This window comes from Melanaphis sacchari, unplaced genomic scaffold (assembly GCF_002803265.2).
Source record: "Melanaphis sacchari strain LSU unplaced genomic scaffold, SCAv2.0 Contig0_pilon_pilon, whole genome shotgun sequence".
In the NCBI taxonomy this organism is placed as follows: Eukaryota; Metazoa; Arthropoda; class Insecta; order Hemiptera; family Aphididae; genus Melanaphis; species Melanaphis sacchari.
In genome coordinates this window covers 21059302-21087146 of record NW_020270366.1, presented here as the reverse complement: position 1 = coordinate 21087146, position 27845 = coordinate 21059302, and the positions used below count along the sequence as shown (strand labels likewise).

Here is a 27845-nt window from a genome sequence, read left to right as displayed (position 1 = left end):
TAATGTGTTAATTTACACTTGTATACCATATGGTGTACGTTAATATTGTAATTTAGATTTATAAATAGGCATGTAAAATATAAATATTATATGGCGAATGACGTTTGTTAAATTTAATTATTGGTCTATGTGGCAGTGTTAAGACGTTATGTATACATTACTCAATGGTAATTAATGAAAACAAAAACAATTGATATTTTGACGTGATACAAGTACATAGCACATTTAATAGGGTCAGCATATACGAGTACTCAGAACCGTAATTTTTGGTAAATTGAAGCCACTGAAATAACGAAATTTCTATGGAAATCTGAAAGGCAATCTATAGTCGTTTTCATGTACAAAAATTATGGTTGATAATTATTGATGTTGGAGTCGACGCGTGTTTAGTATAAAAATTTATACTTTGTAGCGTGAATAATGACAGATTTAAATATTTTTTTTTTGGTTTAAAATATGAAGATGTTATCCAGAAAAATAAATTGTGATATGTTATTAAAAACTCTTCTTTTAGAAGTTATAATACACATTTATAAATATACATTATATATAATACATTTATTGCATGGCGTTATTTAAAGTTAATTCAAAATTCAAAGCCTAATATGACTTCTATTTAAGTTTTTTTTCTGTCTAATTTAAAAAAAGAAGTTATCAAAATTTGACTGTTTTACGAGGAGAAATGTTTTGATTCTACCATTCCATACGATTTATTATTATATAGTTGCCATGCAAAGTAACTGGAGATATTGCCTGAATTTTCGTCCTTGATACGCCGATGGTCTTAAACGAATTGTGGTAAATAAAATATCTTATTTCGAATATAAAATAAATTAGTTTTACATTGTTGATATTATGTGACTATATAAGAATTATTATAAAATTAAAATTTAATGCTATTAAAATAGTTGATAGAAGTGTATATAAATAATACGATTACGAATACTTAGTTTTACTAATTGTTAAATATTTATGCTATATTTATAACCATTATTCAACAAGACAAAGTCTAAAACAACAAATATTATATAACTATAAAAATATAAAATATAATTATCAAAAATTGATTTAAAACTATTTATACGCTGAAATTAAATATATTTGTATGCTATAATTAAAATTAATTTAAAGAAATTAGGAAAGTGTATTGCAATTTAAAGTAGAGTTTTTGTTACTATTAATTCAAAGAAATTATTTTCTCCTTCTTACTATCACTCTTTCTCTCTCGTTCTTTATATATATAAATTAAAAAATTATTGTACGTTTGTTAGTACTCGTCACTCGAGACTCGAGTCGGAAACCACAAAAGCTATCGAAGTCTTATCACATATTATGATATTAGGTTTGGTTGGTGTGGTTATTGTTATAATTAAGTGCTGCAAAAAAAAAAAATGTATGGGAAATAAAATATTTGTTGAATCAGCTATTAAGATATAACATACACAAACATATATATTGAAATTATATTATATTATTACATAGTGTAAACAATAATAACCATTAAACTAATTATTCGATTATATTTCATAGTATTATGACTTTAATTTAAAATAGCACGTATAAAACACATAAAATTATATTGCTCTATTAGTACGAGTATTATATTTGTACAATATTTCTAAGTACTATAAAGTATATGGTATTTGTTGTATACATTATGATTTATGAGCAATTATTATTATTAAATAATTTTAAATATCGATTACTATACTGTTGTTATGACCTATAACATGTATGATGTACTGAATTTTCATTCAAATTATAGTAACTATGTGGTTCTTGTTCGAATACTAACTTTTAAGACAAGTGTAAACATTCATATTAAATTTGGATGTCTTAACATTTTAATCTTTTAGGCATTTCGTTGATTACTGATTATTTTTTTTACATACCGCTTTATTTTAACGTTGTAGTTGTGTTTTAAGAATGGTGTAACGATATAATTGTAATTAAATTCAGTAGGATTGGGGCTCAAACGTATTCGATCTTGATTTAATGTTAAGAGTGTACGAGTGATAAAGTGCAATAACTGAATAATACGAAATATATTTATTACAGTTATTATGGTTGTAACTGCTATTATGGATAAACTTCACAAATATTGTTGTGGTAGGTCCTTAGTTTTCAATAATTTATGATAACTTATATCTAATATTATGATGGTAATTATGCTATGTAAATAAATAACAATTGTTTTTTTAATGCATTTTTCATGCTCAGAGTCAGCTTTCCATGTTAATCATTTGATTATTATATACAAATTATATAGTATTCATATTTAAGAACACCAAAACAAGTGTGTATAATGATACCTAATCTTCTTGTTTATTGTAATATATATATATCCAACATTCAAATATATTGTTTTATTTAAACAAAATAATCATTACATAAGAATTTATTACTTGGATTGTATTTGAACTCAAACAAAAAACATTTGAAATATTTCGGATAACAACGGATTGTTCATTTGGCAAATTGTGGTTCTCTTTTAAAGACTATGTTTTGAATTTGATACAATATTAATAATTATTACAAAATATAAAATTATAATATATTCTTCATGCTATTACTAGCTTCTTTTTACTCATGTTTCGTTAGTTAAAATAAAATAATAACAAAAAATTTAAATATTTTTAATAACTATAATATATTATAATGTTAACATAATTTCAAGATTAACGTAAAAATAATGTTAAAATATGTTAAATAGTTAAAAAATTGTTTTAATAACTTTGTGTTTTTTTTATGGAAATATAGGAAGAGCAGTTTTAAGATAAATTATTTTATAAAGGTTAACATCGCTGTGCACTTGTAATTTTTCATAGTAGCAATTACTTTATTAAAATATATGTGATAAAATTTAAGTAGAGTTATTCGAGTATTTTCAACCGCGTTCAATGAATCTTTGAAAATTTTCGCAGTTATGAATTGAGTATTGTTTATATTATATTATTTGTTTCTCATACTGTCGCAATCCCAGACGAAGTTTGAGTTTTCGTCGCAGTGGTATCCATTGCTCGCAAATTTAATTTTAGCGCACAGAAATCTTTATTGCCACCTCTGCCTGCATGTGGTGACCTCCTAATGGTTTTACGGTCGGTCGTCGGAATTCAGTCAACAAAAATCAGTGACGAGTTTGATAAATATCTAAGTAATATCTATTATTTGTTGTCTGTTAATTTTATACTGTTACATGTACGACTGCAGCTCGTGACTACTATGTAGCATTAAAACAATTTCACGTAAAATATTGTCATAGTTATGCAGCTATAATGTGACGATGCAACACTTTAATAAATTCATATAGTATGTGAAAAAATCAGCGCGCGTATTGCATTCACACACCTTTCAAGAATTCATGCATTATATTATTAATATAAATTTGTAATTTTTAAATTTATCGCATTTTGATTAACGTGACTACGTGAGTGTTAACCGCTAAAAAGTATAATAAACTTTTTTTTCGATAAAATAATTTACTTATCCGCAAGTAATTGGATACTATATGAATTAATGATAATTCGATGTTTAAAAACTACCATGAATTATGCATAGGAGTAAAATTAAATATTACTGTGACAATCAAATATTAATCAAAATTAAACATAAAATATGTATAAGCTAAGTAACCTAAATAATTAGATACATCGTTATGAATCCATTACTAGTTACTATATTTACCTACGTAATTTACTTGCAATTTTATTATCAGAAGTTAGAATCAGAACTGAAACGAAAACAATGAGTTTTAGATAAGTTATTTTAAAATAAAATGACAAAACCAGCACTAAAACGTTAATCCAAAAAGTTATTACAAGAATCAAAATTGATATTAAGACATTCGTAAAAAATCAGATTTCTTAGTATGAAATACGTATGTATAAAACTACGACTTAAGTTGTAATATTATAATGATAATTATAATCATCACAATTAAAAAAAAAAAACAGTTTATAAATTAGTGTAGATTTTACTCATAATTGATTCTATAGAATTTAAAAACAAAATCATACAATTATTGTTTATAAAAATGATTAGATGGTTAAATCTATGAAAAGAAAATATAAATAATTCAAGTTTACGACTGGGTGTTTAATTAATAATATATATTGTACAATAAGATAAATAACTTACTGTTCAAGGTAAATTGTATTCTAGTTTAAAATAAATTAAATTATCAAGTTGGTACACCAATAGGGGGATTTTTTAAATCTTTTGTTATATTTCTAATCTTTTTATAACATGTATGTGATATAAAAATGCATTGTTAGGTATTTATTTTATTTTATTTATATATGAGCTTGGAACAATATATTATAATATACCAATTATCTGTAATGTGAATTATATAATTTGATTGCGAAAATAATTCTACTAGTAAATTATGTTATAATTAATGAATATACTTCATGCGATTGTATATTTGTATGCAAACCAGCATACCTACCTATATCAATATTGTACGTCGTAATAACTACCTAGTACTTACACTATGTGGACTACATGTTGAACATTTAAAACGTTTTTTGGTTATTTAGCGTAATAATATTTAAAATTTTTAGATTTCGCGTAAATAGTATTTGACCATGAATTTTTTATGAAGGTGTGATGGTTATCAATACACACACATATACTTATTACTTAAATTTACTAAGACATTCATCAGTTTACCGCTTAAGTCAACATCCAAATATTTTGCTGGGTAATATTTACGACATCGTTGTATGAGTTCTTTCCGATTTTCTCAAATTAATATATTGGATCAGTATTTTTTTAGTTATCTTAGATGTTATTTTTATACATTATGTATAAAAATAACATATATACAATATAATATATTTTTGATATATACGATGTAACACGTAAATATCAAAAATATTACTAATGACGATTTTGTCTTACGCTATAATATTGTATTAGGTATTATATATAAATAGATATGTCGTATGCGTAATTATAATCTATATTTCGTTCTCGTTGAATTTTTTTTCAAATAATCGTAAGCGCCTACGTAAATAGACCGACTTTACTAAATTATTATGATTATACCAATAACTGATAAGTAAATATTCATAATATAACTTTTGCTAAATTTTTTCTACGCATAAAACCTTTGAAGCCAAATGTACTCGCCTTGCACTCGCACTGAAGATTACCATGAACAATATTATACTCACGATTCTCGTTACATAGTCTCACGGTATCCAACTATAGAATTACAGGAGTTATACGTCTGCAGTGACACATGGCGGTGACGTAAGACGATATTATTTGACCAAGTATAAACATAAAACCGACTCCGCAGGGTCCTTGTACCAAACGTTTGCAATTTGAACGAGAGTACGTCAGTTGGATTTGTTCTAAGAATTTATGTACAACGAAAAAAAAACAATAATATTAAATTATAATAATAAAGCGTATATATGTTATATTTTTATTTATATATTATTATGTGTTTAGTAATATTAGGTACAATACGCGTTTTGAGTGCATTTCAAACAAAACAAATCATCAAATTTTATTTTTCCTTATATATAGCAATATTTAATAAAAACTGATTAGTATTTAATAGGTTTTAAATATATTAATTTATTTAAATTAATCAATTTTTAATGCTATTACTTATAACATACAATGCTATATTATAACGTTATTGTTTTGAAATTTGGACTTGGACGTTTAAATATAAATAAGAATAATAGAACAGAGAAGAAAGGGAATTTTGCGGGTGAACGCGGATCGAGCATATATATCTATGATATGATAAATTATTATTATTATTAAATGTATACATATAATACATTTTATCATAATATGTTGGTGCTTTTTTTCCTATACAATTATTACTGAGAAAAAAACAAATGTGATAATCGATCAATCATATTTTAACATATAATATAGGCACTAATACCGTTTCAACAATATATATATATAAATAATATTTTAATAAAACGTATTTGATTTTTCCGATTATTTTTTAGGTACACATGAAAAATTTGGAAGAAATGATAATTTATAGTCATTAATATTCACTGTGGTCTTGTAAACTTTTGTAAACGTCAATAAATACTATATATTATACTGCTGCAACATTGATTCAATACGAATGTATAATAATATAATATATGTAGTTATTTGTTTAGAAATTATGACTATTATGTATGATAAATATAGGCAACTAAAGAATTTCTCTTTATACTTTTGTAAACTTAATTCTCAGTAAGAGGTACATTTTTATTTAGCTTGAGTAAGTTTCATGCAATACGGTCACGGTAAAGCGCGGACTTATATAAAAAACGCTTCGGATTGATAATACAAAATTCGCCTGAGCGTAAAAAAATTTTAATTCAGTAAAAAAGACGTACAATTTGGCAACGTTACGGTAAAAAAATTTTTTTTTAAACTAGCTCATATTTTTTTTTTCTTTTTGTAGTTAAGCTTATAAAATAATGCATCTCTTTGACACGCCGCTATTCGCTCAATTGGGTTGCAAAAATAACAAATATGTTGTTAATTTTACAGTTTCTGGCTCCCGAGCTAATTTCGTATTTAGCTGTATGAAATTTATAAATGTATGTCCTTGTTGCTATTTTATCTATCGTGAATTATTATTAGTATTATTATATACTGTTAAAATTTTATCTGTTCGCATAAAACAAAAACTCACGATTGATATTATAAGTTTTTAGTTGAGGTATAACTGTTATAGAATAATTGTATAACACGCGCGTGTGCGATTTGTCATTTTTGAATAATAATAATAAAAAAAAAAAAAAAAAAAAAAAAAATGATATCTATTTTACATCCGCACCCACATATAGATACAAATTTGGTATGCATTTTTTTGAACACACGCTTAAATTATGATAATATAAATATAATACGAATATAATTGAAATACCAGTATTAATATGCATTACTGTACAATGTACAGCCGTACAGGTAATAACAATTATAATAACCTTTAATTATAAAACACTAATTTATATCACACATATATAATTATAAATAGGTGTACTGAAAATATGCATTATTTGCAATGTTCATTATATATATATTATATTGTTATCATAATAATCGGAACGGACGATGATTTTTCATCACACGGAATTACTGAAATAAATACTTACCTACATATTTTTTATCACGATAACAGCGAAACCTTTAGACCTGGGTAAATCGCAGAAGTTTGAGTTTCCGTCATTGTGGCCGTAAAGTACAAACGTATCAAATGTATATTATGATTTCGAGACGCGAAAATAAATAAATTAAGTTGTTTTAACGTTTAATTTTTTTTTTTTATATAAACGAAAAAGTATCAAAACTAATACAATAGATGCCTAAACTGCTTCATTGAAACATTAATACATAGTATAATGATATTATTGTTTTAAAAATTTTATGCTTGAGGTATATGAGATCAATTAGGATAGTATACAGATAATCTAAAATGGTCGTGTAAAAACTAAAAAGCATGAGCAACGTATTTAAAACTATAATTTACAAATAATTTACATATTTTGTCAATATATCATTTCTATTCGATAAGTTGTATCAGTAAGAATTAATTGTATGATAATAAATTGATAAATAATAATATGATTGCACTTATATCATTTAAATACATTTTTAATGACATTTAAGTTTTTAACGTATTTTATATTCTTGGTGAAACGATGACTGTATAGTTAAAAAAATGCGTTTTAAAAATTTTCATTATAGCCATAGTTGACATTGCAAATGTAATTAAAAATATAGTCGTTAAGTATAGGTATTTAAAAATGTAAGATTCAGAATTTGGATAACTACATTTTTGAGTCGGAGGCTGAGCATACTTGTTGAACCATATCATATTATGTATAAAAAGTATACGTAAAAACCATATTTTCAAATACTTAATATTTTTATATCGTCTATAAATTCAAAGGATGTCCTTTAACAAAAAACTTTTTTCTTATAAAAATCATCATTTATTACTGTAAATTGTTAATTATAAGATTTCTTTTTTTTTATAATTGCATGTACTTATATCAGAAATTGAATTTAGAAAGTTTTGAATTATTAAAGCATATGCATTAAAAATAATAATCCACGATAATAAGCTTGGAAAAGATAGTTTAAGGTTTAAGATATAGCTTTGAGGATTTAAAAATTATGTAACTCTCTAATGCAAAATTTTTATTTTTCTGGCTATTAGAACTGAATGGTCATAGTGTTTTTTCTAACTATTTCCAGTTTACTATAACTATAAATTATAATATTACAATAACATATCTTTTAAAAATTCGAAAAACGTAAAAATTATAAATAAAAAATTACAACGATTATTATTTTTAGGGTCACAAATAATAATGTTGTTGAGAAATAATATTTTTAATGACTAATTATACATAAAACTAATACTAATAATGTATGGGTTATATATTGGTATATATATTATGTATGGACATAATATATTAGTAAAATAATAGCTTAAAAACAATAATTTTATATGTAAAGATAACATAATATGAAACCTAACAATATCAAACTACCGAGTGTATTAGGCGTTCGAGTCTAACCCTATAAATGAATAATCTGTATAAATAGTTGTAAAATCTGAATCTTCTCAAACATTGATTTAATTTTGAAAAAGACAATGTTTTTATGATCTAAAATATTTCTCTAAAATAATATTATATGTTAAATAAACAATGATGTAACTAAGATGAAAATATTTCGGATAAAATGATTATTACGGATTAACTTGCAAATTGAATTCTTAATAAGAATACAAAAATAAATAGAAATCGATTCCTATGATTTATTGCATTAGGGTGCATTTAGGTGATAAGCCTCTTAAAATTGGAAAAAACCGTATAACACATCAGTTTTCTTCGATTATGGGTCCAGAGAATTGCCGTGAGCTCTGTCGACGGTCGAATGTGATTCCAGATTGCAGATTTGGCATGCTCCTCCGGGTGACTAGCGGTCTGTCTGGCGCGGGTGGTGCGGCGTACCAGACGGACGCGGACTTTTTCAAGGCGGGCTGCTGCTGTTGTTGGTGTAACATCGATGGCGCTTTTAGTAGTTGCCCGCGAACCGGCACGGGGGCCGTCCACAATGTAGCATCCCCACCGGACCCGTGGTGGAATTGGTTCTCACTTCGGCGGTGCTCATCTATGAGCGCACGCAGAGTGTTCCGACGCTTCGGTAATTCGAACGGGCATGAAGTAGACGACTGCGACGTAGTCGCCGTCTGATTTGTCGTCGTTGGTGTGTAACTTGTCGATGGTTCTTTTTCTCGTAGAGCCCATACCTCGTTCATGGCCCACTGCAGATTCTGCTTGTTAATATAAGAACCGATCCCGGTTGTAGTGCCTATCTGTGAGCTGTAGAAAAAACAATATCCTCAGTTAGAAGTTGTACATAAGAAAATTATGCAGTATAATAAACACGATATAAATATTAATGTTATGTATTTTTTTTTCGTTTTGTTGGTCAACAGTTATATTATTTATTTATTACAGACCCTGATTCAATTTCAAGATAAAATTCAGTATTCGATTAACAAAACTTATAACTAAGTGACAACAGTTTAACAAAATAAAAATATTAGAAAATTAATTATAGGTAGGAACCTACAATAAAAAAAACTATTCGTAACAAAAAAATATCAATAAAATAATAATTAGTAAAAAAAAGAAAAAGAAAAATTAAACAGAAATCTCTAATATTGTGAACATTATTTTTAAAGTTTACAAGACTTAATAAGTAAGAATCATTAATTTTATTATTTAATACGTTTAAAAAAAAAAAACAATTTAAGAATCTTTTCTGCGATCTTTTAAAGACTTGATTTTAAAAATGTATTTATGTAATCGCAATCAAAATGAGGCGACCTCGAAATATTGAAATTAAAACCAATAAATCAAAAATTTTGTTTTAAACCGTTTCGATGTGATTGGGAATACCAATAGCATTGGATTTTCATATAACTGCAACGTATTTTAAATGAGACCTGATAATAGAAGTGAAAAGACATTTAAAGATGAAAGGGTTGTTAAAAGAAGAACAGTTAATAATTATGCATAATAAGACCAAGTGCTTTATTTTGATAGAAATAATATGAAAAGAGAATGTTAGTTTAGTGTCAAATAGGATGCCAAGGTCTTTTACTAGATTTGTACAAATGATCATTTAGATTATAGTTAAAAATCAGTTAATGTGCTTTTAGAATAAGTAATTGTTTGATATTATTGTTGAATATTATTGTATTAGAAATTAGAATATAACATATTATATTACGGTTTTTTTAATCTTGTCATTTTAATCGACTTTTTGATCGGTAAACCAAGTATTAATTTTTAATGTTATTTTTGATACTGACTCATCAATTTATTTTTTATTACATATACAATTTTAAATTTATAAAAATACAAATGTTTAAATGTCCAACTCTTAAATACGCCATTGTAATAAATATTTTGACCAAATCGTATGTATTTTAAGACAACGTTCTGGATATTTTCAATTTTGATTATTATTCAACTATTTAAAAAAAAATCAAAAATATATAGGTTACTGATTTTATATCACAGAAATAACATTTTTTTTTGAATTTTTATTATTCAATAAAAATTGGTTTGTGCAGTGATCCGGATGAGGTAAAAAAATATCATCACTAGTCTTGTACCCACAAAAATTTGTCTATATGTTATCTGCTTTAATATTTTATCCTCGAAAAGTGATGAAAATCGTCTACACGAACGACAGAAAACAACTATAGTAAATTAGAACCTTTTAAATTGCTTATCAGTAGGGTTAGGATATGCAACAGTATGTATTTTTTTGCAATTTCTGATTATTGCTTTTGTTAGTAATGTCTACGAATCACCTCATGATAAGATAAACAGCGGTGTTTCTATTTTGCATATTTTGGAAAAAATGCATATTATTGCATATTTCAAATAAAATTAATATTATTGCATATTTCGACTATAAAAGCGCAAAAAATGCATGTTTTATGGTATATTTCATTACTAGACGTTTTTATCGTGTGACAATATGTATTAACATTGTTCGAGAATACCTATAGGTATAAAAACATAACAGAAGATCGTTCAGTTTTGAAAATTTAAGATATCAACTGTTTTGTGTAACGCATGTGAATAATAGTAAAGAATATTATTTTATTAATTTTAAAACATGATTTTTTTTTTTTTTTTGAGTGTTTATTTTATATTTTTTGACGTGTATAATATTAATTGCATATTTTTGCATATTTTTAATAAACCAAATGCATATATTACAATTTTTTATTGCATATAAATTCTAGCCCTAATTATCAGATATTATAAAATTAATATTTATAATGGTCTTATGATAAGCACATATTATTGTATTGTATTGTTTTAATAAACGTACATTAAATCGGGTGACTTCATTACCTACACATAATAGATCACAGATACCTATTAATAATAATACTCATACTTATGCGTGAACGTAATGGCACACCCACTGAGATAGATACTATTAAAATATTTCGCAAGAACAATTAACAATACAGTCTCTTATATATATTTATGATGAAAATATCACGATGCGAAAAATAGTCATTACATAGGGTTTTCGGAGAACTGCAAAATTCAACGACCGCACACTATTGTCATACATTTAATATGATGTATTCATTCACCTATATCATACGAATATAATTATGCAAAGATGATAGTATTAGTGACAACATTATTATATTTTGAAAAATACATCAACTAAATAACTTAAGGTAGTTGGCGAGAAGTTTTTTATTTTTGTCTTTTAGATTCCTGACGATCACAAATAATGTAAAACAACATTTATTATATTATATATACTATTTAAATTTAATAAATAATGTTATGTTCCTTTTCAGTAGGTCATACATTTAATTTATGCAATATAACTAATATGAGTAATGCACGTTTTGATCTCTCGGAAACAATCATATTTAAGAATTGCAATCATTCTTTGCGGCCAATTATATTTATTCAGGAAAATAATCGTTTAATAAATATTGGTAATTTAGATAAATATAATATAATAAGCAATAACTAATTATTGAATAATAATATATTTAATTTTAATTTAGATAATCTAGTAATTAAATCATACATCTAGTTATGCAACCTTATGCTGAAAACTGAAAACCAGAAGCATTGAATAATTGTATTACAATCAATACAAAGAAAACCATGTGAATAAAATCCTGGCAAACATCGTGAACGTTCCAAAAATAGATAATAATATAATATATATATACAATATACTTAAGTCAAGGGTACTTATTATAACATATTATACTCACTTTTGATACACGTCATAAATGGTGGTCCGCCATTTGTTGGATATCGAGTTGGCCGCCACCATTCGAACAGCCTTACGAAACCGATCGATAGGCCGCAATTGATGTTTAAGTGACTTATCAATGTTACTGCTACTATTGTAAGTACTGCCGCTCGGAAACATTGGTGCCACGTAAAAGTCCGACATCAATCGTCGTTCCCAAATTTTAGACTTTCTGTCCACTGTGAGAGAAAACAAAATATAATAATATAATATCTATAACAGAATGTTTAATTAAACTATGATTTTCAGACGATGGAGGAGTCCGGAGTGATATCTGTAGTTAAATTTTGGATCATCTTTAAACCTGAAGAATTATTATATAATAATAATAAAAATTCGTGTTTCAAGCAAGAAAAAATCTTAGAAAGAACCTTGCAGAATGTTTGTGAATAATACGTCTTATGATGACATCAAATGTTTATACGATATCGAAAAAAAAATATATTTGTGCAACATATGAGTCGTTTTTTAATATAGTATATCTGATTGTTGGAAACCAACCGGGTACGATTTACACCAGGCATAAGTGATAAGTTATCACTGATAACTATATAGACCTCTTCCTTTTAGTGGTTCTTAAATTTTTGTAGAACACAGACACCTCTGATGAAATACTTTTAGAAATCACAGATCTTCCCCTCTCTTACTAACATTATTTCGAATACCTTTTTTTTTCTAAATATTCAAGTTTTTTCTAGGCCGAAATCACCGTAGAACCCTCATGGACTCCTAAAATGAGTGTCGCGGTTTCCCGGGTGATTATAGACAACAGTTTAAGAACCGATGATAAAGACAATAAAATGTACCTAGCTTTCAACTTTTCTATGCTAACAAAAAAAATACCATAGGCGATATGCATATCATAAATTGGTGGTACTGAACTTTGATACCAGTATTAGGATGTATCAAATATACATCGTAATGTAGATCATATCAGTACACCAATATAGTTTCAAATATTTTAATACAATCAAATACGAATACTGGCTATACCAATAACACAACTAGAAAATAATCATTTGAATTGCCTATATCAAATTCTTTAAAAAGCGCGCGTGTGGAACATAAATGTTAAGTATTTTTTAATCGTGCTTATAATTGTATTAGACGTATTTACTATGTGTCTATTGTATTGGGATACATTTAATTACTTATAGGTATTGCTTAAACTTTGATTTCAGATTTGAAATATTTTACCTTAACAATAAGCTCATACTACAGTAAAATCCAATATAAAATAATATTATAGTTTGTGAAGGATCACCTGTTTGACGATTTTAAATTATGATAATAAAAACGAAATACTTATATAAATTGTATTGACCATTCTTGAAATATTTTAATTTTTTTTTTTTTTTTTTTTTATATATTTAAGTAATTTACAATCTATATAAAATTATGTACAATGAGCAAATTTTATAATTAATGTAATATAAAGTAACAGAATTTAACGTTTGTGGGCAGGCGATCAGCAGCACCCCGACCGTGAACATTTTAGATGTCGTGGTTTTTTATTTTTTATTTTTATTTTAGTAGGTCTTTAGGCTACTGTCTTTTGAGTCTTCTGCGTATATTGCCAGGAAGTGAGGTGGAATAAAGTTGCTTTATTAATGGATTACTGTGAGAGTTTAAGTTGGAGTGAAATTTAGAGTAATGTGCTTTTGCTTATTGATTGAGTGTAGGGAATTTTTAGGTCTTTGTGAAGATTATTGTTTGTGAAATACCAAGAAGAAGATGTTATTAATCGTAGGCAGATAGATTGAAAAACTTGAAGCGTGTTGGTGTTAGAGGGCTTTGCGGAGCCCTATAACTGAATATTTTATGTCCAAGCTGGTTTAATTTATTGGAAAGGAAAAGTTTGGATCTTAAGAGTGGTCTAAGGATATGAAGTCTAGAGTTAACAGTTTAATATTTTAATTAAAAATGTTTTATACTTATTTAACGATAGTACTATTCATACAAGTATAATGCCTCATATTTTTAAAATTAAATACCTAATTCTAATTCGACACTTTGATATAATTAATAAAGCGTATTTTTAATATAATTATATTATTAATATTTTTAGGTGACAAGAGTGGGTAAAACTACAATACGTTTTTTATATTTATGCACTCATAACAATTACGTTAGGTAGGTATATATATAATTATTGATTACAGTAAAAATGTTTTAAAATGGTTTTATTTTGTATTTAAATTATTTTTAAAATTAGCATATTTTTGAAGCTAACCCAATACCGAATAACTTGTAATGGTACATAACGTTATAATTTCAGTGCTATACGTAATTTATTATAAATCATTAAAAAAAAAAAAATGTACACATGTTTAACAGCGAATTGAGGATTGTTTTAATAAGTTCATCATATAATACCTACAATTAATTAAGGCCTCATGCGCTCTGATTTATATGGATGATACAACAACAAATTCAATAAATCACGAAAATGTCGATTAAAGTTATATTCATCAACTATGTATATTAATTAAATATTTTAGTTAATAGATTTATGGTTCATCGCTCTATTATTTACACTCTGCGCTAATATTTAGAAATAATTGTTAAACTCGTCGATTGTCGCACCTACAGTCGGTATCGACTTGCCTTGCTATATAATATATATCTACATAAATAATATGTAACCTTTAGGTTCAAATCGTTTTTTTTTTTTTTTTTTAATGATAATTTTTAAATGTTGTAACTCTTTTTTAATTGAATCTTATATAGTTAAATGTAACAGCTAAAATCGTGGTTAATTAAAATTCATTAATTAATTTCCGTTAATCACTGGAACCAAATCTACTGTTTCCTCGTGTTTTTGTTTTCTTATCGTAGTTTTAAATTATATTATGTAATAATATTCAAATTTTTTTTTATGTTCTAGTCGAAGATACTATAGTGATAGGTTTATGTATAAAAAAAATAAAACAAAACAGTTAAGTTCTCATTAATAATGTTGACCATAAAAATATATTAATGCATTTTTAAAATATGTTTTTATTTAATAAAAAATTAATGCCGTATCGTGGATTGTCAAGATTTCAAGTGTTTTAACTAATCTATGAGTGGTGTATGTGTATGTACTTATGGTAGAAAGATATGATCTACTCATTTATTTTATTGAAGCCATAACAGTATATTAAAAATTGTAATATGCTAAAATACATTAATAATATGATTAAAAAATAAAAAATAAATATTAAATATATATATAAATAACCTTGTATACATTGTATGAAAATAAATATTTTCTTTTTAGTTCCCAATAATATCCTATTTAAAATTGATAAAATTATTTCCTAAACACGGTTAAGGTTACATAATGCCTACACATTTTTGTAATGAATTAGCATTTAACTCCATTCAGAATCATGTTTCTGTTCTAATATGAATCGTGTTTAAATTTAAAATAATTAATATCAAAAACAAAATATCATAAACCTCTGTACTCTATCATCACTTGCTAGGGTGCATAAAAAGCTACTAAAATTATTAACAAATTCAGGAATGTTATTTTTCACTTTATTTTATGTATCATTTTAATTTAAAATTTATTTATAATTTATTCTTTGTGTAAATGATGTAATAGGTATATTATTATTATTATTTCGTATTATTTTGAATGACATCATTGGTAAATGTAAATTTCAAATTTGAATACAGTTAAAAAAAATAACAAATTATAATTGTTAGGTAACAACTTAAAAACGTATAAAATTTGAATTTTAAACAAATATTCTTGATGTGTATATATATAAATCAATTGATTAATAAACAAACATATTTAATAGTTAATCGAAACTACATAATATGCGATACTTTTGAGTATATTTATATTTAAACATCATAAATATAATTTAAGGGTAAACAATTAGGTAGGTAGAAAAATAGTTATTTAAATAAAATATATACGTACTAGACAAATATACGATAAGCTAAATTACATAGAGATAAGTACACTTTTTTATAACTTTTATAGATTTTAAACTGTTGAAGTAAATAAAAAAAAAAAAAAAATAAAGAATATAATTTTAATTAATTATTATTATTTGAGATAAAATATATAATTTTTTTTTTTTTTATGAAAGATAGTACAAAAATGATAAATTTTCATTACCTTTCCTCTCTACTTGTCTAATAATATTATAATTTATATAAACGTATACAGAGTGATTAAAACTGATTATTGTGACAACAATTTTTGTATAAATAAAATGGATATTAAAATACAGATAAATATTTGGATTTGTTTTCAAGAATTGTATTTTGCATGTACATGTATTAATTAAACGGCTCTTTGATTGTTTAAAATTATTTATAATATAGCATAAAGATAAGTTTTAATTATTAATCATAAAATTATAAACTAAATTACTAAGTACTAATATCTTTGATTAAATGATTATTTATGGGTGTAAATAACATAAATTAAATCATGTTTTTTTTAGAGTAATAGGTAATGAGTGGTTTATTACTTTTGATAGTGTTTTTATTTTATAAGTTATGCATATAGTTAAAATTTCAAATTAAAAAAGATTTATTATTATAAAATATGTAGTTTTCAATGGCATTTTATATCAATAATTCTTTTAAGTGGCACGAGCAAAATGTTTTAAATGGTTTAAGTTTTATCCCAAAACCAATTAAATGTTTAAACAGTTTTGAAGTGCATATTTTTAATTTGTATTTATACACTGTAGGTAGTTAAAATACTAAAATAGATGTACAAATGTCTTATGATTGAAACTAAAACTAAATCAACACAAATAAAAATGTATAGTTATATATTTTTATTTGTATTGATTATATTAATAGTCAACTAGCCATGTATCTAGTTTTGTATCACATAAACTGAAATTTTGTAAAAGCGAGTATAAAAATAAATGCACGTTTGTATTAAATTGTGTACATAAAAATAAGACTCTAGGGAAGGTTTTTTGTTTCGTTTTCAATCTCTTTATAGATCTCTATATAGATCACATTTGATTCCGTTCATGAAAATTGAATAATTTTTTATCCCATATGCATAATATACTAGGAAAATACAAAGGTTACTAAGGTTTAACAATATACGTCATTACTCATTAGTTATTAATTAATTATCCATATATTTTAATCAAACCTATAAATAGGTATATATTGAACTTTTTTTTTTATCATCGACTGTTTAGTATAATTGTGTATAGTTGAAATTAATTATTGTTCGAATAAAATGAAAATTTATTTCATTAAGTATAAAAATTCTTAAAGTAAATAACTATTCAGAATACTTACTGCTCTTTTTACGATGGTCTCTGGGAACTTCCATACCGTTTTTCCGGAGTACTTCTAGAAAGTCGTATTTCATCGTGCTGAGCTCAGACTTTATTTCTTTTATATCTTCCTCAGTTACACCCATGTTTTCCATTTCTCGATGTTTCATGGAAATATATCGCCAAATAAGGGCTCGCATCACAGTGGCAAACTCACTCTCCCTTTGATTTAGATTAATTATACTGTTGGATTTATCATTCTGCAAATTAAAATATATCGATTGATTTGAATTTTTTCTTCAAAATTGACCTTTGAAAAAATGTTTGATTATAATTTTAAATAGGTTTATTTTTTAAAAATAATGAATTAATCTCTATATATTTAAAATTGTTTTAATAAATAAAATAAAATGAAACTAATATAATAATACATCAAATATATTATATAATCATTATTTGTAAGATATAATTTAATTACTAGAAATAATGTATAAAGAAGAACTTTTTTAGGGTTTGGTAATGAAAGTAGATACCTACATAAAAATTATTTTTATCAACAACATTATATGAAACGATGTATTTAACGTTATCCCCCAAAACTAGGCTTAGCATTAAAGTCACTACTCAGTAATCAGTAAACGTCGCATTTGAAATATAATGATTTGGAGGAAAATAAAATTCGTCCATATTAATAGGTATATTGTTTAGTTAAGTTATAATTTTTGATGGTTACGGTTCTATGTAATCACTCATTATGGTAAAAATTATAAATGTTCGGAAGTTGATTACATTTTTAAGGATTACACCATATAGCCATGTACTATGTTGTTCGGGTGATTAACTTTAAATAACTAATATCAAAGTTTAAAAATATATGAATATTTAGTTAAGAGTGTTTCTGTGATAAGACAACGTTGAGAGAAAAACATTTAAAAATAAGAAGCTAGTTTTTAATTTCCATTAAAACTAATATATACTAGTGTACTTTGTTAGAAAAATAAATAAAAGCAGGTAGGTTGTACCTTTTGTTTAAAAAATATATTTCTTGAGTTAAGTAGATAATAATTTTATAATGTAGTAATATTTAAAAAATTAATATACATAATAGCTTAATTAAAAAATTTCAATTTAAATGTAACACTCGTATATCAGTACACACCATAAACGGTAAATACCCAGAAATCATAGACACTTTTATGAGTTAAAAAAATACTTAAGATCAATAATGTATCTGAGATAATGTAACTAACAATATCAAACTTATATAATAAAATATATTTTATGATTCACGTATGCAGCACAGACATATATTAAACAGCATACAAGATTAAGTTATATTTACTTTATGCAATTTTAATAGCAGAATGAAATTATTTTTATTATTTTTTTTAAAAATACGTTTTGCATACTACAACAAATAATACAATAATTATTATTGTATGAATTTTTTGCAAAAACATAGATAATTAGTGCGCCGACTTTTAATTGACATAAACATAGTTCTATGAAGTATAATATAATAGTTTTATTATAACATAGGTATCTATCAATATAATTATTATTTACTATCAATTGATTAAAGTTCGTTAGAAAAACGTTTTCAACTATTATAATAAGTAGGTAAACAATACACTGCAATAATTGTACATTTTAATCAGTTCAGAACAAAGTTAATATTTATAAAAATATTTAATTTGTCTTCTTTAAATATGACTCATCTGCTGCGTTACTGGGTAAAAGAAAATAGATTTCCCATTTCCGGGTAATTAAATAAATTTCATCAATATAGATCCAATAATTCAATATTATAGTATTATTTTGTGAAAATCTTTTTTTCTGGTTACGAAATTTAATATTTATACCTGAGACCATGGATTAGTTTTTTTAGACTTCCGTATGTAATGATAAAGCTTTTTGAAGTGTTTCGCCGTTGGATACACGTTGTAAGGCGAGGGGAGTGTCGGTGTTTCTTCCAAACTTAACCACAGTTTTGATCTAGAAAATTTCCATTCCACGTCCGATTGACCCTATAGTTTGTCAAGTGTATAATTAATTACTGTTATGATTGATTATATTACTAATAAGCTATAACAAAAAAACAAATATACCTCAATGACAGAATAGGAATTAGACATCATAGCAATGAGCAGGTTCAACATAATCGTAACGTTAATTACCGAGTAAGCAGCGAACATAAAAAGTGCCCAGAATCTCGTGTAAGGGTTCATTCCTGGTAGATCAAAGGTTTCAAGGTTGACTTCACCAAAACCCGTCCAAAACAGAGTTTGTATAGATTCAAACACACTACAAAAATTACAACTCAAATTTAATTTATATTATTGTTAAATTATGGTATTTAACAAAATATATAGGTATATATAATATTATTATTTTAATACATAATGTATTTTATTGTTTTTTTTTTTAATTATTGTTAAAAAATATATTTATGTATTTCTAAATTATAAAAAAAATAATTTATTTTAAATTTTATTCTTATACATTTTAAATTCATTAATAAGTTTAAAATTATCAAATACCTAGAATCAGTATAAATTTTACTATTAGTTTTTTAATTTTAATTTTAACGGATTTTAAAGTATGAACGTAAAGAAAAATATTGTTGTTGGTGTATTTATTTTTAAAATAGCTGCTATGAAAATATTAACAACAACCGTCAAGTGTCAACCATATATGACATCTACAATTCTGTTGATGTGCAAATTTCGGTTTAAAGAACATAACAGCTTATTTGTTTTTCTTACTATATTAAAATAATATTATTTGAGTCCTACCGCATGTACTATCTATAAACTTCATCGTATTCAGCTGCATTATTTTTGTGGTGCTGCGTAATAGAATTTGATTTAAAAATATTAGTTTTTTACATTTTTAAAAATGGAATCTCGACTATATTATACATATCATATCATCTGTTATTACAGTGAACTTAAAATAGACCCAAATATTTTTTTTAACTACCAATATTATAATTACTACGTAGTTATTGTTTTTAATATAAGTCATAATTAGAAATTAATAAGGCCATTAATTATAATATTATCTTTGTTACACTGTATATCTACGTAAACATCATATTCGACCTTGTTCTAAAAAAAAGACGTAATTTTATATCAAACTAATGGCGTTTTTAAAATAAAACAGTTCTAATCAATAATTAATAATTAATGAAGCGAAATTGGGGTTGACTACAGCTGGTACCATATCGTATGTAGGTATGAATAGTATCTGAAAATAATGATTAATCGTTTTAAAAGGTCTGTAACCGGCTGGATGTAAAATTTTTATGGATTACAATATGAATAGGTATTTTCAGTAAAAAGAACGGATATGAGTACGATTGTTTTTATAATAACCCATTTAATAGTGTTCGTATAATATGAGTACATACTTTATAATTAATATATCTGGCTTTAATTTTGACCTGACTGCAGAAAAATAAAATTTTTAATATTATTAAAATCGAAAAATATTCAACAGCTCTAAAATCAATTTAACCATGAAAATTATTTTAATAATAGAATCATATAAACCGTTTAAAAATCATTTGGTCATTTGGATTGTATTAAAACTTAGAACTGTTAACAGTATCGTTGTTTCCATATTCAAAATAATAAATATACAAAAATCTATAACAGTAAGTATTATAGAAATTAATATTATCAAAAACTGTTGTTATTAAATATCATTTATGAATGTTCAATAAGTTAATAAGGTACTAATTATTTAGCAATAAAAAATACATTATTTAATATTTAATATTATATATTTAAATTGTTTGATATAAGAATATCATAATTTTAACACAAATATGTTTTTTTATGCTATCGATGTTTATTGATTATATTATTATAATTTAATCTAAAAAAACCTATACTAAACAAACTTGTTGCTATATTTAGGTCAATAAGCTAATAATTACTTCCTAGTCTTATTATTTTTTTATTCGTATTGTGCATTAGGTAAAAAAAATTATGTACAAAAGGTTGTATTAGTATTATTGTTCTTGAATTTTGAATTCATTTTAAAAATTTATAATAATTGCTTTCATTTTATTCCAAAATTGAGGATCAATTCATTTCTAACAAATTTTCTACAACCAACTATTATAGAATTACAATTTGCTATAAAATAAATATTTTCTTAAGATAAAACTTAACCATCTACTCTAATAAATTTTCATTTGACGTAAGTTAGCTACTTAAAATTTATTTTTACTTAATGACTCACTTTCCAAAATTCTTCCATTTCGAGCATGATTCAGCTTCTGTTGAATTGTTACATCTTTTTCGTTCTTGATCAGCAAAATACCACATTAACTGATTGAGTCCACATGCGAATGAAAATAAAACCAAACTGTAAAAACTGAAGAACTTGAGTATATCGATCAGAATGCGTTTCAATGATAGTTGTAACGGTCCTAAATGTGAACTTATTGAACACATATGGATCAACTTTAAAGCGCTGTAAGCAAAACATAATATAATATTAATCGATTTTGAGTGTAAATATTTGTTGCACCGAGTTTTTAATATTAATGATTAAATAGAATAACGGTTTAACCAATAACTATATTTTTTTGAGATTAATTAGGTTTTGTTAAACCGTTTTTAATTTTTGATATTTTAATATTCAAATTAACTCGTACTGTATAGATGCGAAATCATACATTAGTTTATTCGATCCAAACGTGATTTCGCAATAGAGAAAAACTAGTCTTATAATATTCTTTGATAATATATTGTGTTAAGTGTTAAGACATATTTACGAAGAAAACTGGAAACTGAGAAAAAAACTCACCTAAGTATGTTGGCGGCAGCAAATAGAGCGTCGGCCACGAGTTGAGGGTCGAAAGTTTGCCATTTATTTCTTGGAATGAATGCCGAAGAGGGGTCGTAAGCTATTTGAGAATTTTCGGTTATGTATGCGTAAACTCGTAGCGCAATCACTAACACGTACATCTTATTCCTGGCAAATTCCACGTAGTTCCAGGCGTTGTGCGCCAGATATCTCTTCAGGCCATCCCTGCGTACGTCCAATATCTCCTGCCAGATGTATCCTTCAACAATAACAAGAAATCCTACATCAGTCGTTAACCGGAATTCCAAAAACGGCAAAAGAACATATCGTTGGGAAAATAGGTCAATTGATATCCCAACTATATTATATTACGGTGTTTCTTAATTGTGGGAAAAGTAATATGAGAACCATGTGTTTGTTATCGTGGTATGCGAATATTTTATATTATATAAATAATATATTTCTCTTGCCACTTTTTTAGGACTTAAAGGTATAGGAAAACTATAGAACATAAGCTACTGAGCACTTAAATTGTTCTCAATAGAGTTTGGTTAAAAATATTACTGTTTTAGAAATCAACATTCGTAATCCTAAATATGAAAGATGTGCAGGAATATATAATAATAAATAAAAGAAAAAAATGTATTTTTACAAATAACACATTTATGTGATTAATGATAATTTTTTATGGAAAAAATATTCAAGAAATGGTCTAAATAAATGAATATCAAACGCAAACGAAAAAATTATTTATATTAATTTCACGAAGACTTATCGACTCTATCAACTTTTACCTGTAATAATTTTGTTACCTTCTTAAATTTATTAAAAAAATACATTTAAAATTGACTTAATTATGTGATTAATTAATTAATCAGTTTAAAATATAATATTATTAGTGTTTATTTCCACACATATTGCATTTGAGTGGAAACTTACAATGTAATATCAAATTTAGTTTTTAAAAAAGATTAAAAGTATAAATAATTACGTATAAAATAAATATTATATAATCAAAATTTATATTTATACATATTTATTATATACATAAATTCTTTTTGATATAATCTATATTATATAAGTAAAAGCAATTTGTAATTTTATTCAGGAAGTTTATATTTTTTCCGTATACGTTCTTAGTTCAGTCAAAAATTATATTTTCAAATTGATGTAATTTTCCCTCTATTATGAAAAATCTAGAGAATCGATGAATTCTAGATTTTACGCCCAGAATTAGTTTTTCATAACTCACGCTTTCCGCAACTTATATCATGTTTCGTCAAAAATAACGATCATTGACCGATAGAAAAATGTTGTCCTAAATTACTGTATATGCTACAAGTGATACGCGTTTATATATGAATCCGCTCATCTTACCGATGACAAAATGCAAGATCAAAAGCTCTAAAAATGACGGTCCATTCCCGCGTTGCCGGAGTTGTCGCTGTTGCAGACTTTCTTTCATTGATTCAGATCCGAAGAGTTCTATAAATTGCGTTTCAGCCCTCTGCGACACTAGTACCAATAGACCTATAGTAAAAGAAAACAAATGAGTATGAGGTCAATGGTTAAGTTCATGAGCATATTATTTATGAAAAGTGTATTTTTATTTTAAATTAAAATACATTTTTACTTTTTATGTTTGATAATACTAAACTTGTTCCTCACATATGTACCTACGTACTTAATTATTAATATAATACGATACATATTATGGTTTGAAATTTAATAATGACGAATTATTATTATTATTATTTCTATATATTTTATAATGCACCACTACATACTTATTAAAGTGAGTTCATATTTTTCTTTCCTGATTATTATTGGTATTTGGAAACAATGTGTAATTATAATTATACCTAATTGTATAGTTAAATATTGCAGGTAGTAGGAACTAATGTTGTGGTTAAAGTCGTAAGACTATAGACATTTTATACTTATAATTAAATTTGTAATAATTCTTATTGATTATATTTCATTATAATTTGCCATTAGGTATGATACATTTTATTTTAACACGTATGGAAAAAGATTTATTTAGAAAATTATGCGTTTAAAATTTTTTCTTGTTTTTAAAAATACCTACATCAATTTTCAAAATTTATTTTGTAATATTATTATTTTGTTGAAGCATCATGAACAGCAAATAATCGAGATATATTCATGTATATTTTTAACAAATATACCCAAAAATTTCTTTTTATTGGGATAACAATACATGAATTTTTTTTTAAATTATAATTTGTGAATGTGCATTAGTAATAATAATAAATTATCATTTTTAATAACATTTTACTACAAGCACAACGGTGTAATGTAGTTCATAATTGGTATCGGTAGACCATTCAATAATTTATATACTTACTATAGATTATTTTATCGTAGTAAATTACCTGCTGTACGAATAATTCCTCTCCCCCCCACCAAAAAAAAAATAAATACCGTAAAGTTTTATCTCAATTTAAATATCTCTCAATGTTTGTTGAATATCATTGTATATGGTCATTGGACGTTCTAGAATTTTCGCGCGGCTACTGCGTGTGTAACTATTGTAAGTCTTCCTCGTGCATAGATATTATTAGTTGTGACTTGTGTTACGTTTTTTTTTTCTAAAATAGTATCAAAAATAATTATATTCAGGTAAAAAATATTGAATACGCAATCTTTCTTCGATTTGAGCTATAAAAACGACTTCTTAAATGGATATACGTTAAATAATATAGATTTTTATTATTTTTATTGTGACAGAAATATACACAAATATTTGAATACCTATTCTTACTGTATTATAATTATTTTTTAAACTTTTATTATGGTTTGAATAATATTAATCGTTCATTTTATTAGTTGGTTTTAGAATTATACTTAAGACTTAGAATTTACTAGTATCTCAACTATAATTATGGCTCATAGATAAAAAAAAAATATTTTTGTATTATTTACCATAGTTTGTATACGTAACTATAGTGTGAACAATAAACATATTTTAGAATTATGAACTACCGCCTGATCATTGAAAGCAACTATTTTATATTAACCTTTTTATCAACATTAAGGATGTAAGAAAATTCATATATTTTAGAAGGCAACTATAGTATGCACTGTATATAATAACTAGTTTATGTTATTTTGTGCTTCTTTAATCCTTATTGTAATTTGTATTTACATAGGAAATATTATGTATTAGTTAATCTAGCTATATAGCCATATTCTAATATGTACGCATTAGTTAAATGGTGACTGGTGAGTCATGTTCCAAAATTCGGTTACGAATTTACGATATACTTTAAATAGTTTTAAAAAATGTATTTCTTTTATTTGTACAACAAAAAAAAAAAAAAAAAAACGAAATAAACATAACAATAACTTAATTTTGAAAAATTTGTTTTACATATATAAGCATAAAACAATAAGCATGAATCATGGATCGTAAAAAAATAATAATTATTAAAATGTTTAGCAAATCCAATAGGGTTGAAAATCACTAATCTATGTATACCGGCTTGCTATGACTACTCGAAAATAAACGAATTTCACAGTGTTTATTATTCTATTGAATAGAATCAGTTTGCCAATAAACATTGTATGATATAAAACATCCAATCATATTTGAATATTTAAAAAATTCAAATTTACACAATATTAAACTGTTTGTTGATTCGAACTGTATATTTCTTAAATATAGATGGATGTTTAGTTTTCATTTTATGAGCATTAATGGGATATGATAATAGAAATTCGCTATGAATATATTAATTAATGACTTTATTTTTATTTTGCCTATTATTAATTTTTGTTATAAAAATATATGAAGGTGTTAGTAATAATTTTTATCAATCTATTAGTTAAAAGCGTAAACATACTACTACTAAAACATTACATTTAAACAGCAGATATAGGAATACGATATAGATATGGGTAATATAACTATAATTATTAAATAACATGAATTTATTAGGTAATCAAAATATTTACAAAACATAAACAAATACGTAATTGAGCGATATAATATAATAAATAGGTCGTCACCAATTTTGTGGTTATACTGCTATAATTTCCTTAAGAAATATATAGAAACAATGAGGAACAATGTGTACAATGATAATACCTAAGAAAATTAGTATTAGGCTTTGGCGTTCTAAGATAACATACATTTTAACCGGCATATCTCCTAAATTAAATATCTGTATAATATTTTTATTCCTCTTAACAACTACAAAATCGTTAGTAATTGTAGACAAATAAAATTAAATGTACCTATAATCATATTTTATAATACTCGTGTATACTTCACGAGATATTGTCCACTGTTTTTCCAGATTCACTGTTTGTAGTCATTTTACTCGTTTAAACTTTCTACTCGTTATACATAGACATAGTAGCAGATATTTTTAAAAAAGAAAAAAACATTTAATATTCATAAAACATAGAATTGATAGCTAATCATTTACATAGGCTTTATATGTTCAGAAAAGAGCATGAGTAGAGCGATATTGGTAACTGAGCTAAGATAGTATCTATGACATTTTCATAGTTTCGATGATAAAAATGTTAAATGCCTATGCAGAAAAAAATACTAAGAATTTCGCAATTAATAGATATGATAGGTATTATAATAAATGATAAAAAAAATTTTAATCAAATGTTAATGAAATAAGCTAAAAAAATAGATTTAAAAAGTAAAATCTAAAATATTACTACAATGAAAAATAATAATCAATTTATTAAGTCGTATAATGTGGTAAAGTCTTGTAATTTAAAAAATATTTCAAAGTACATTCTAAACTACCGGAAATATTGTGATTGGAGATATAAGGAACTTATCGTTTATGGGAAAAAATTTACAAGCATTATTAAAATATAAAAAATGTCAAATAATTCCAATACGTAATAACTAATAACGAGTTTATAGTACCTACCTACGTCGTAATAGTTGTCTTATCTAAAAATTCTAAACGTATGATTGAAACCTACTGTTATTAATTTTAAATATTATAATATGCATATGATACGATATATTTACTCACCTAAATATGAAAGATAAGAAGATGAATGAATTAAAAATTTCATAAATGGCTTTTCCATTATTTTTCCAATTTTAGTGCTGGGTGCGTATAAGTACATAAGACAATAAAATGGAAAAAAGAAAACGACTTTGACGATTTCAATTATTTGCGTGTAAAGACGTAGACGTCTAAATCCTGGAAGACCTTCGTACCAAACCGTTGCCAAAAGTTGTTGTATATATGGATGTGCTACAAACTATAGGACAAATAAAAAAAAAAAAAGTTCTATTATATTAATTTATATATTTGGCTTACTTTCAATGCTTTAGCTAATAAATTATTTCTTTAAAATAATATCGATAAATTATAATTTGTATTATGTTATTAG

The 27845-nt window shown here is 25.0% G+C and overlaps 1 protein-coding gene across 2 annotated transcripts in view; it reads right to left on the bottom strand.

Moving 5' to 3' along the window:
- Window positions 1–8792: 8792 nt before the first annotated feature.
- LOC112595112 (transient-receptor-potential-like protein) overlaps window positions 8793–27845 on the bottom strand; it is a 37500-nt gene continuing 18447 nt past the window's right edge. For both annotated transcript variants that reach the window (XM_025340207.1, XM_025340214.1), the window contains 9 exons: window positions 27479–27713; window positions 23826–23978; window positions 22449–22707; window positions 21879–22112; window positions 19736–19931; window positions 19490–19654; window positions 17650–17887; window positions 12332–12551; window positions 8793–9374 (listed from right to left, as the gene is read on the bottom strand). In XM_025340207.1, coding sequence (XP_025195992.1) covers window positions 8870–9374; window positions 12332–12551; window positions 17650–17887; window positions 19490–19654; window positions 19736–19931; window positions 21879–22112; window positions 22449–22707; window positions 23826–23978; window positions 27479–27713 — 2205 coding nt within the window. In that variant the 3' untranslated portion in view covers window positions 8793–8869. The remainder of the gene's footprint in view (window positions 9375–12331; window positions 12552–17649; window positions 17888–19489; window positions 19655–19735; window positions 19932–21878; window positions 22113–22448; window positions 22708–23825; window positions 23979–27478; window positions 27714–27845) is intronic.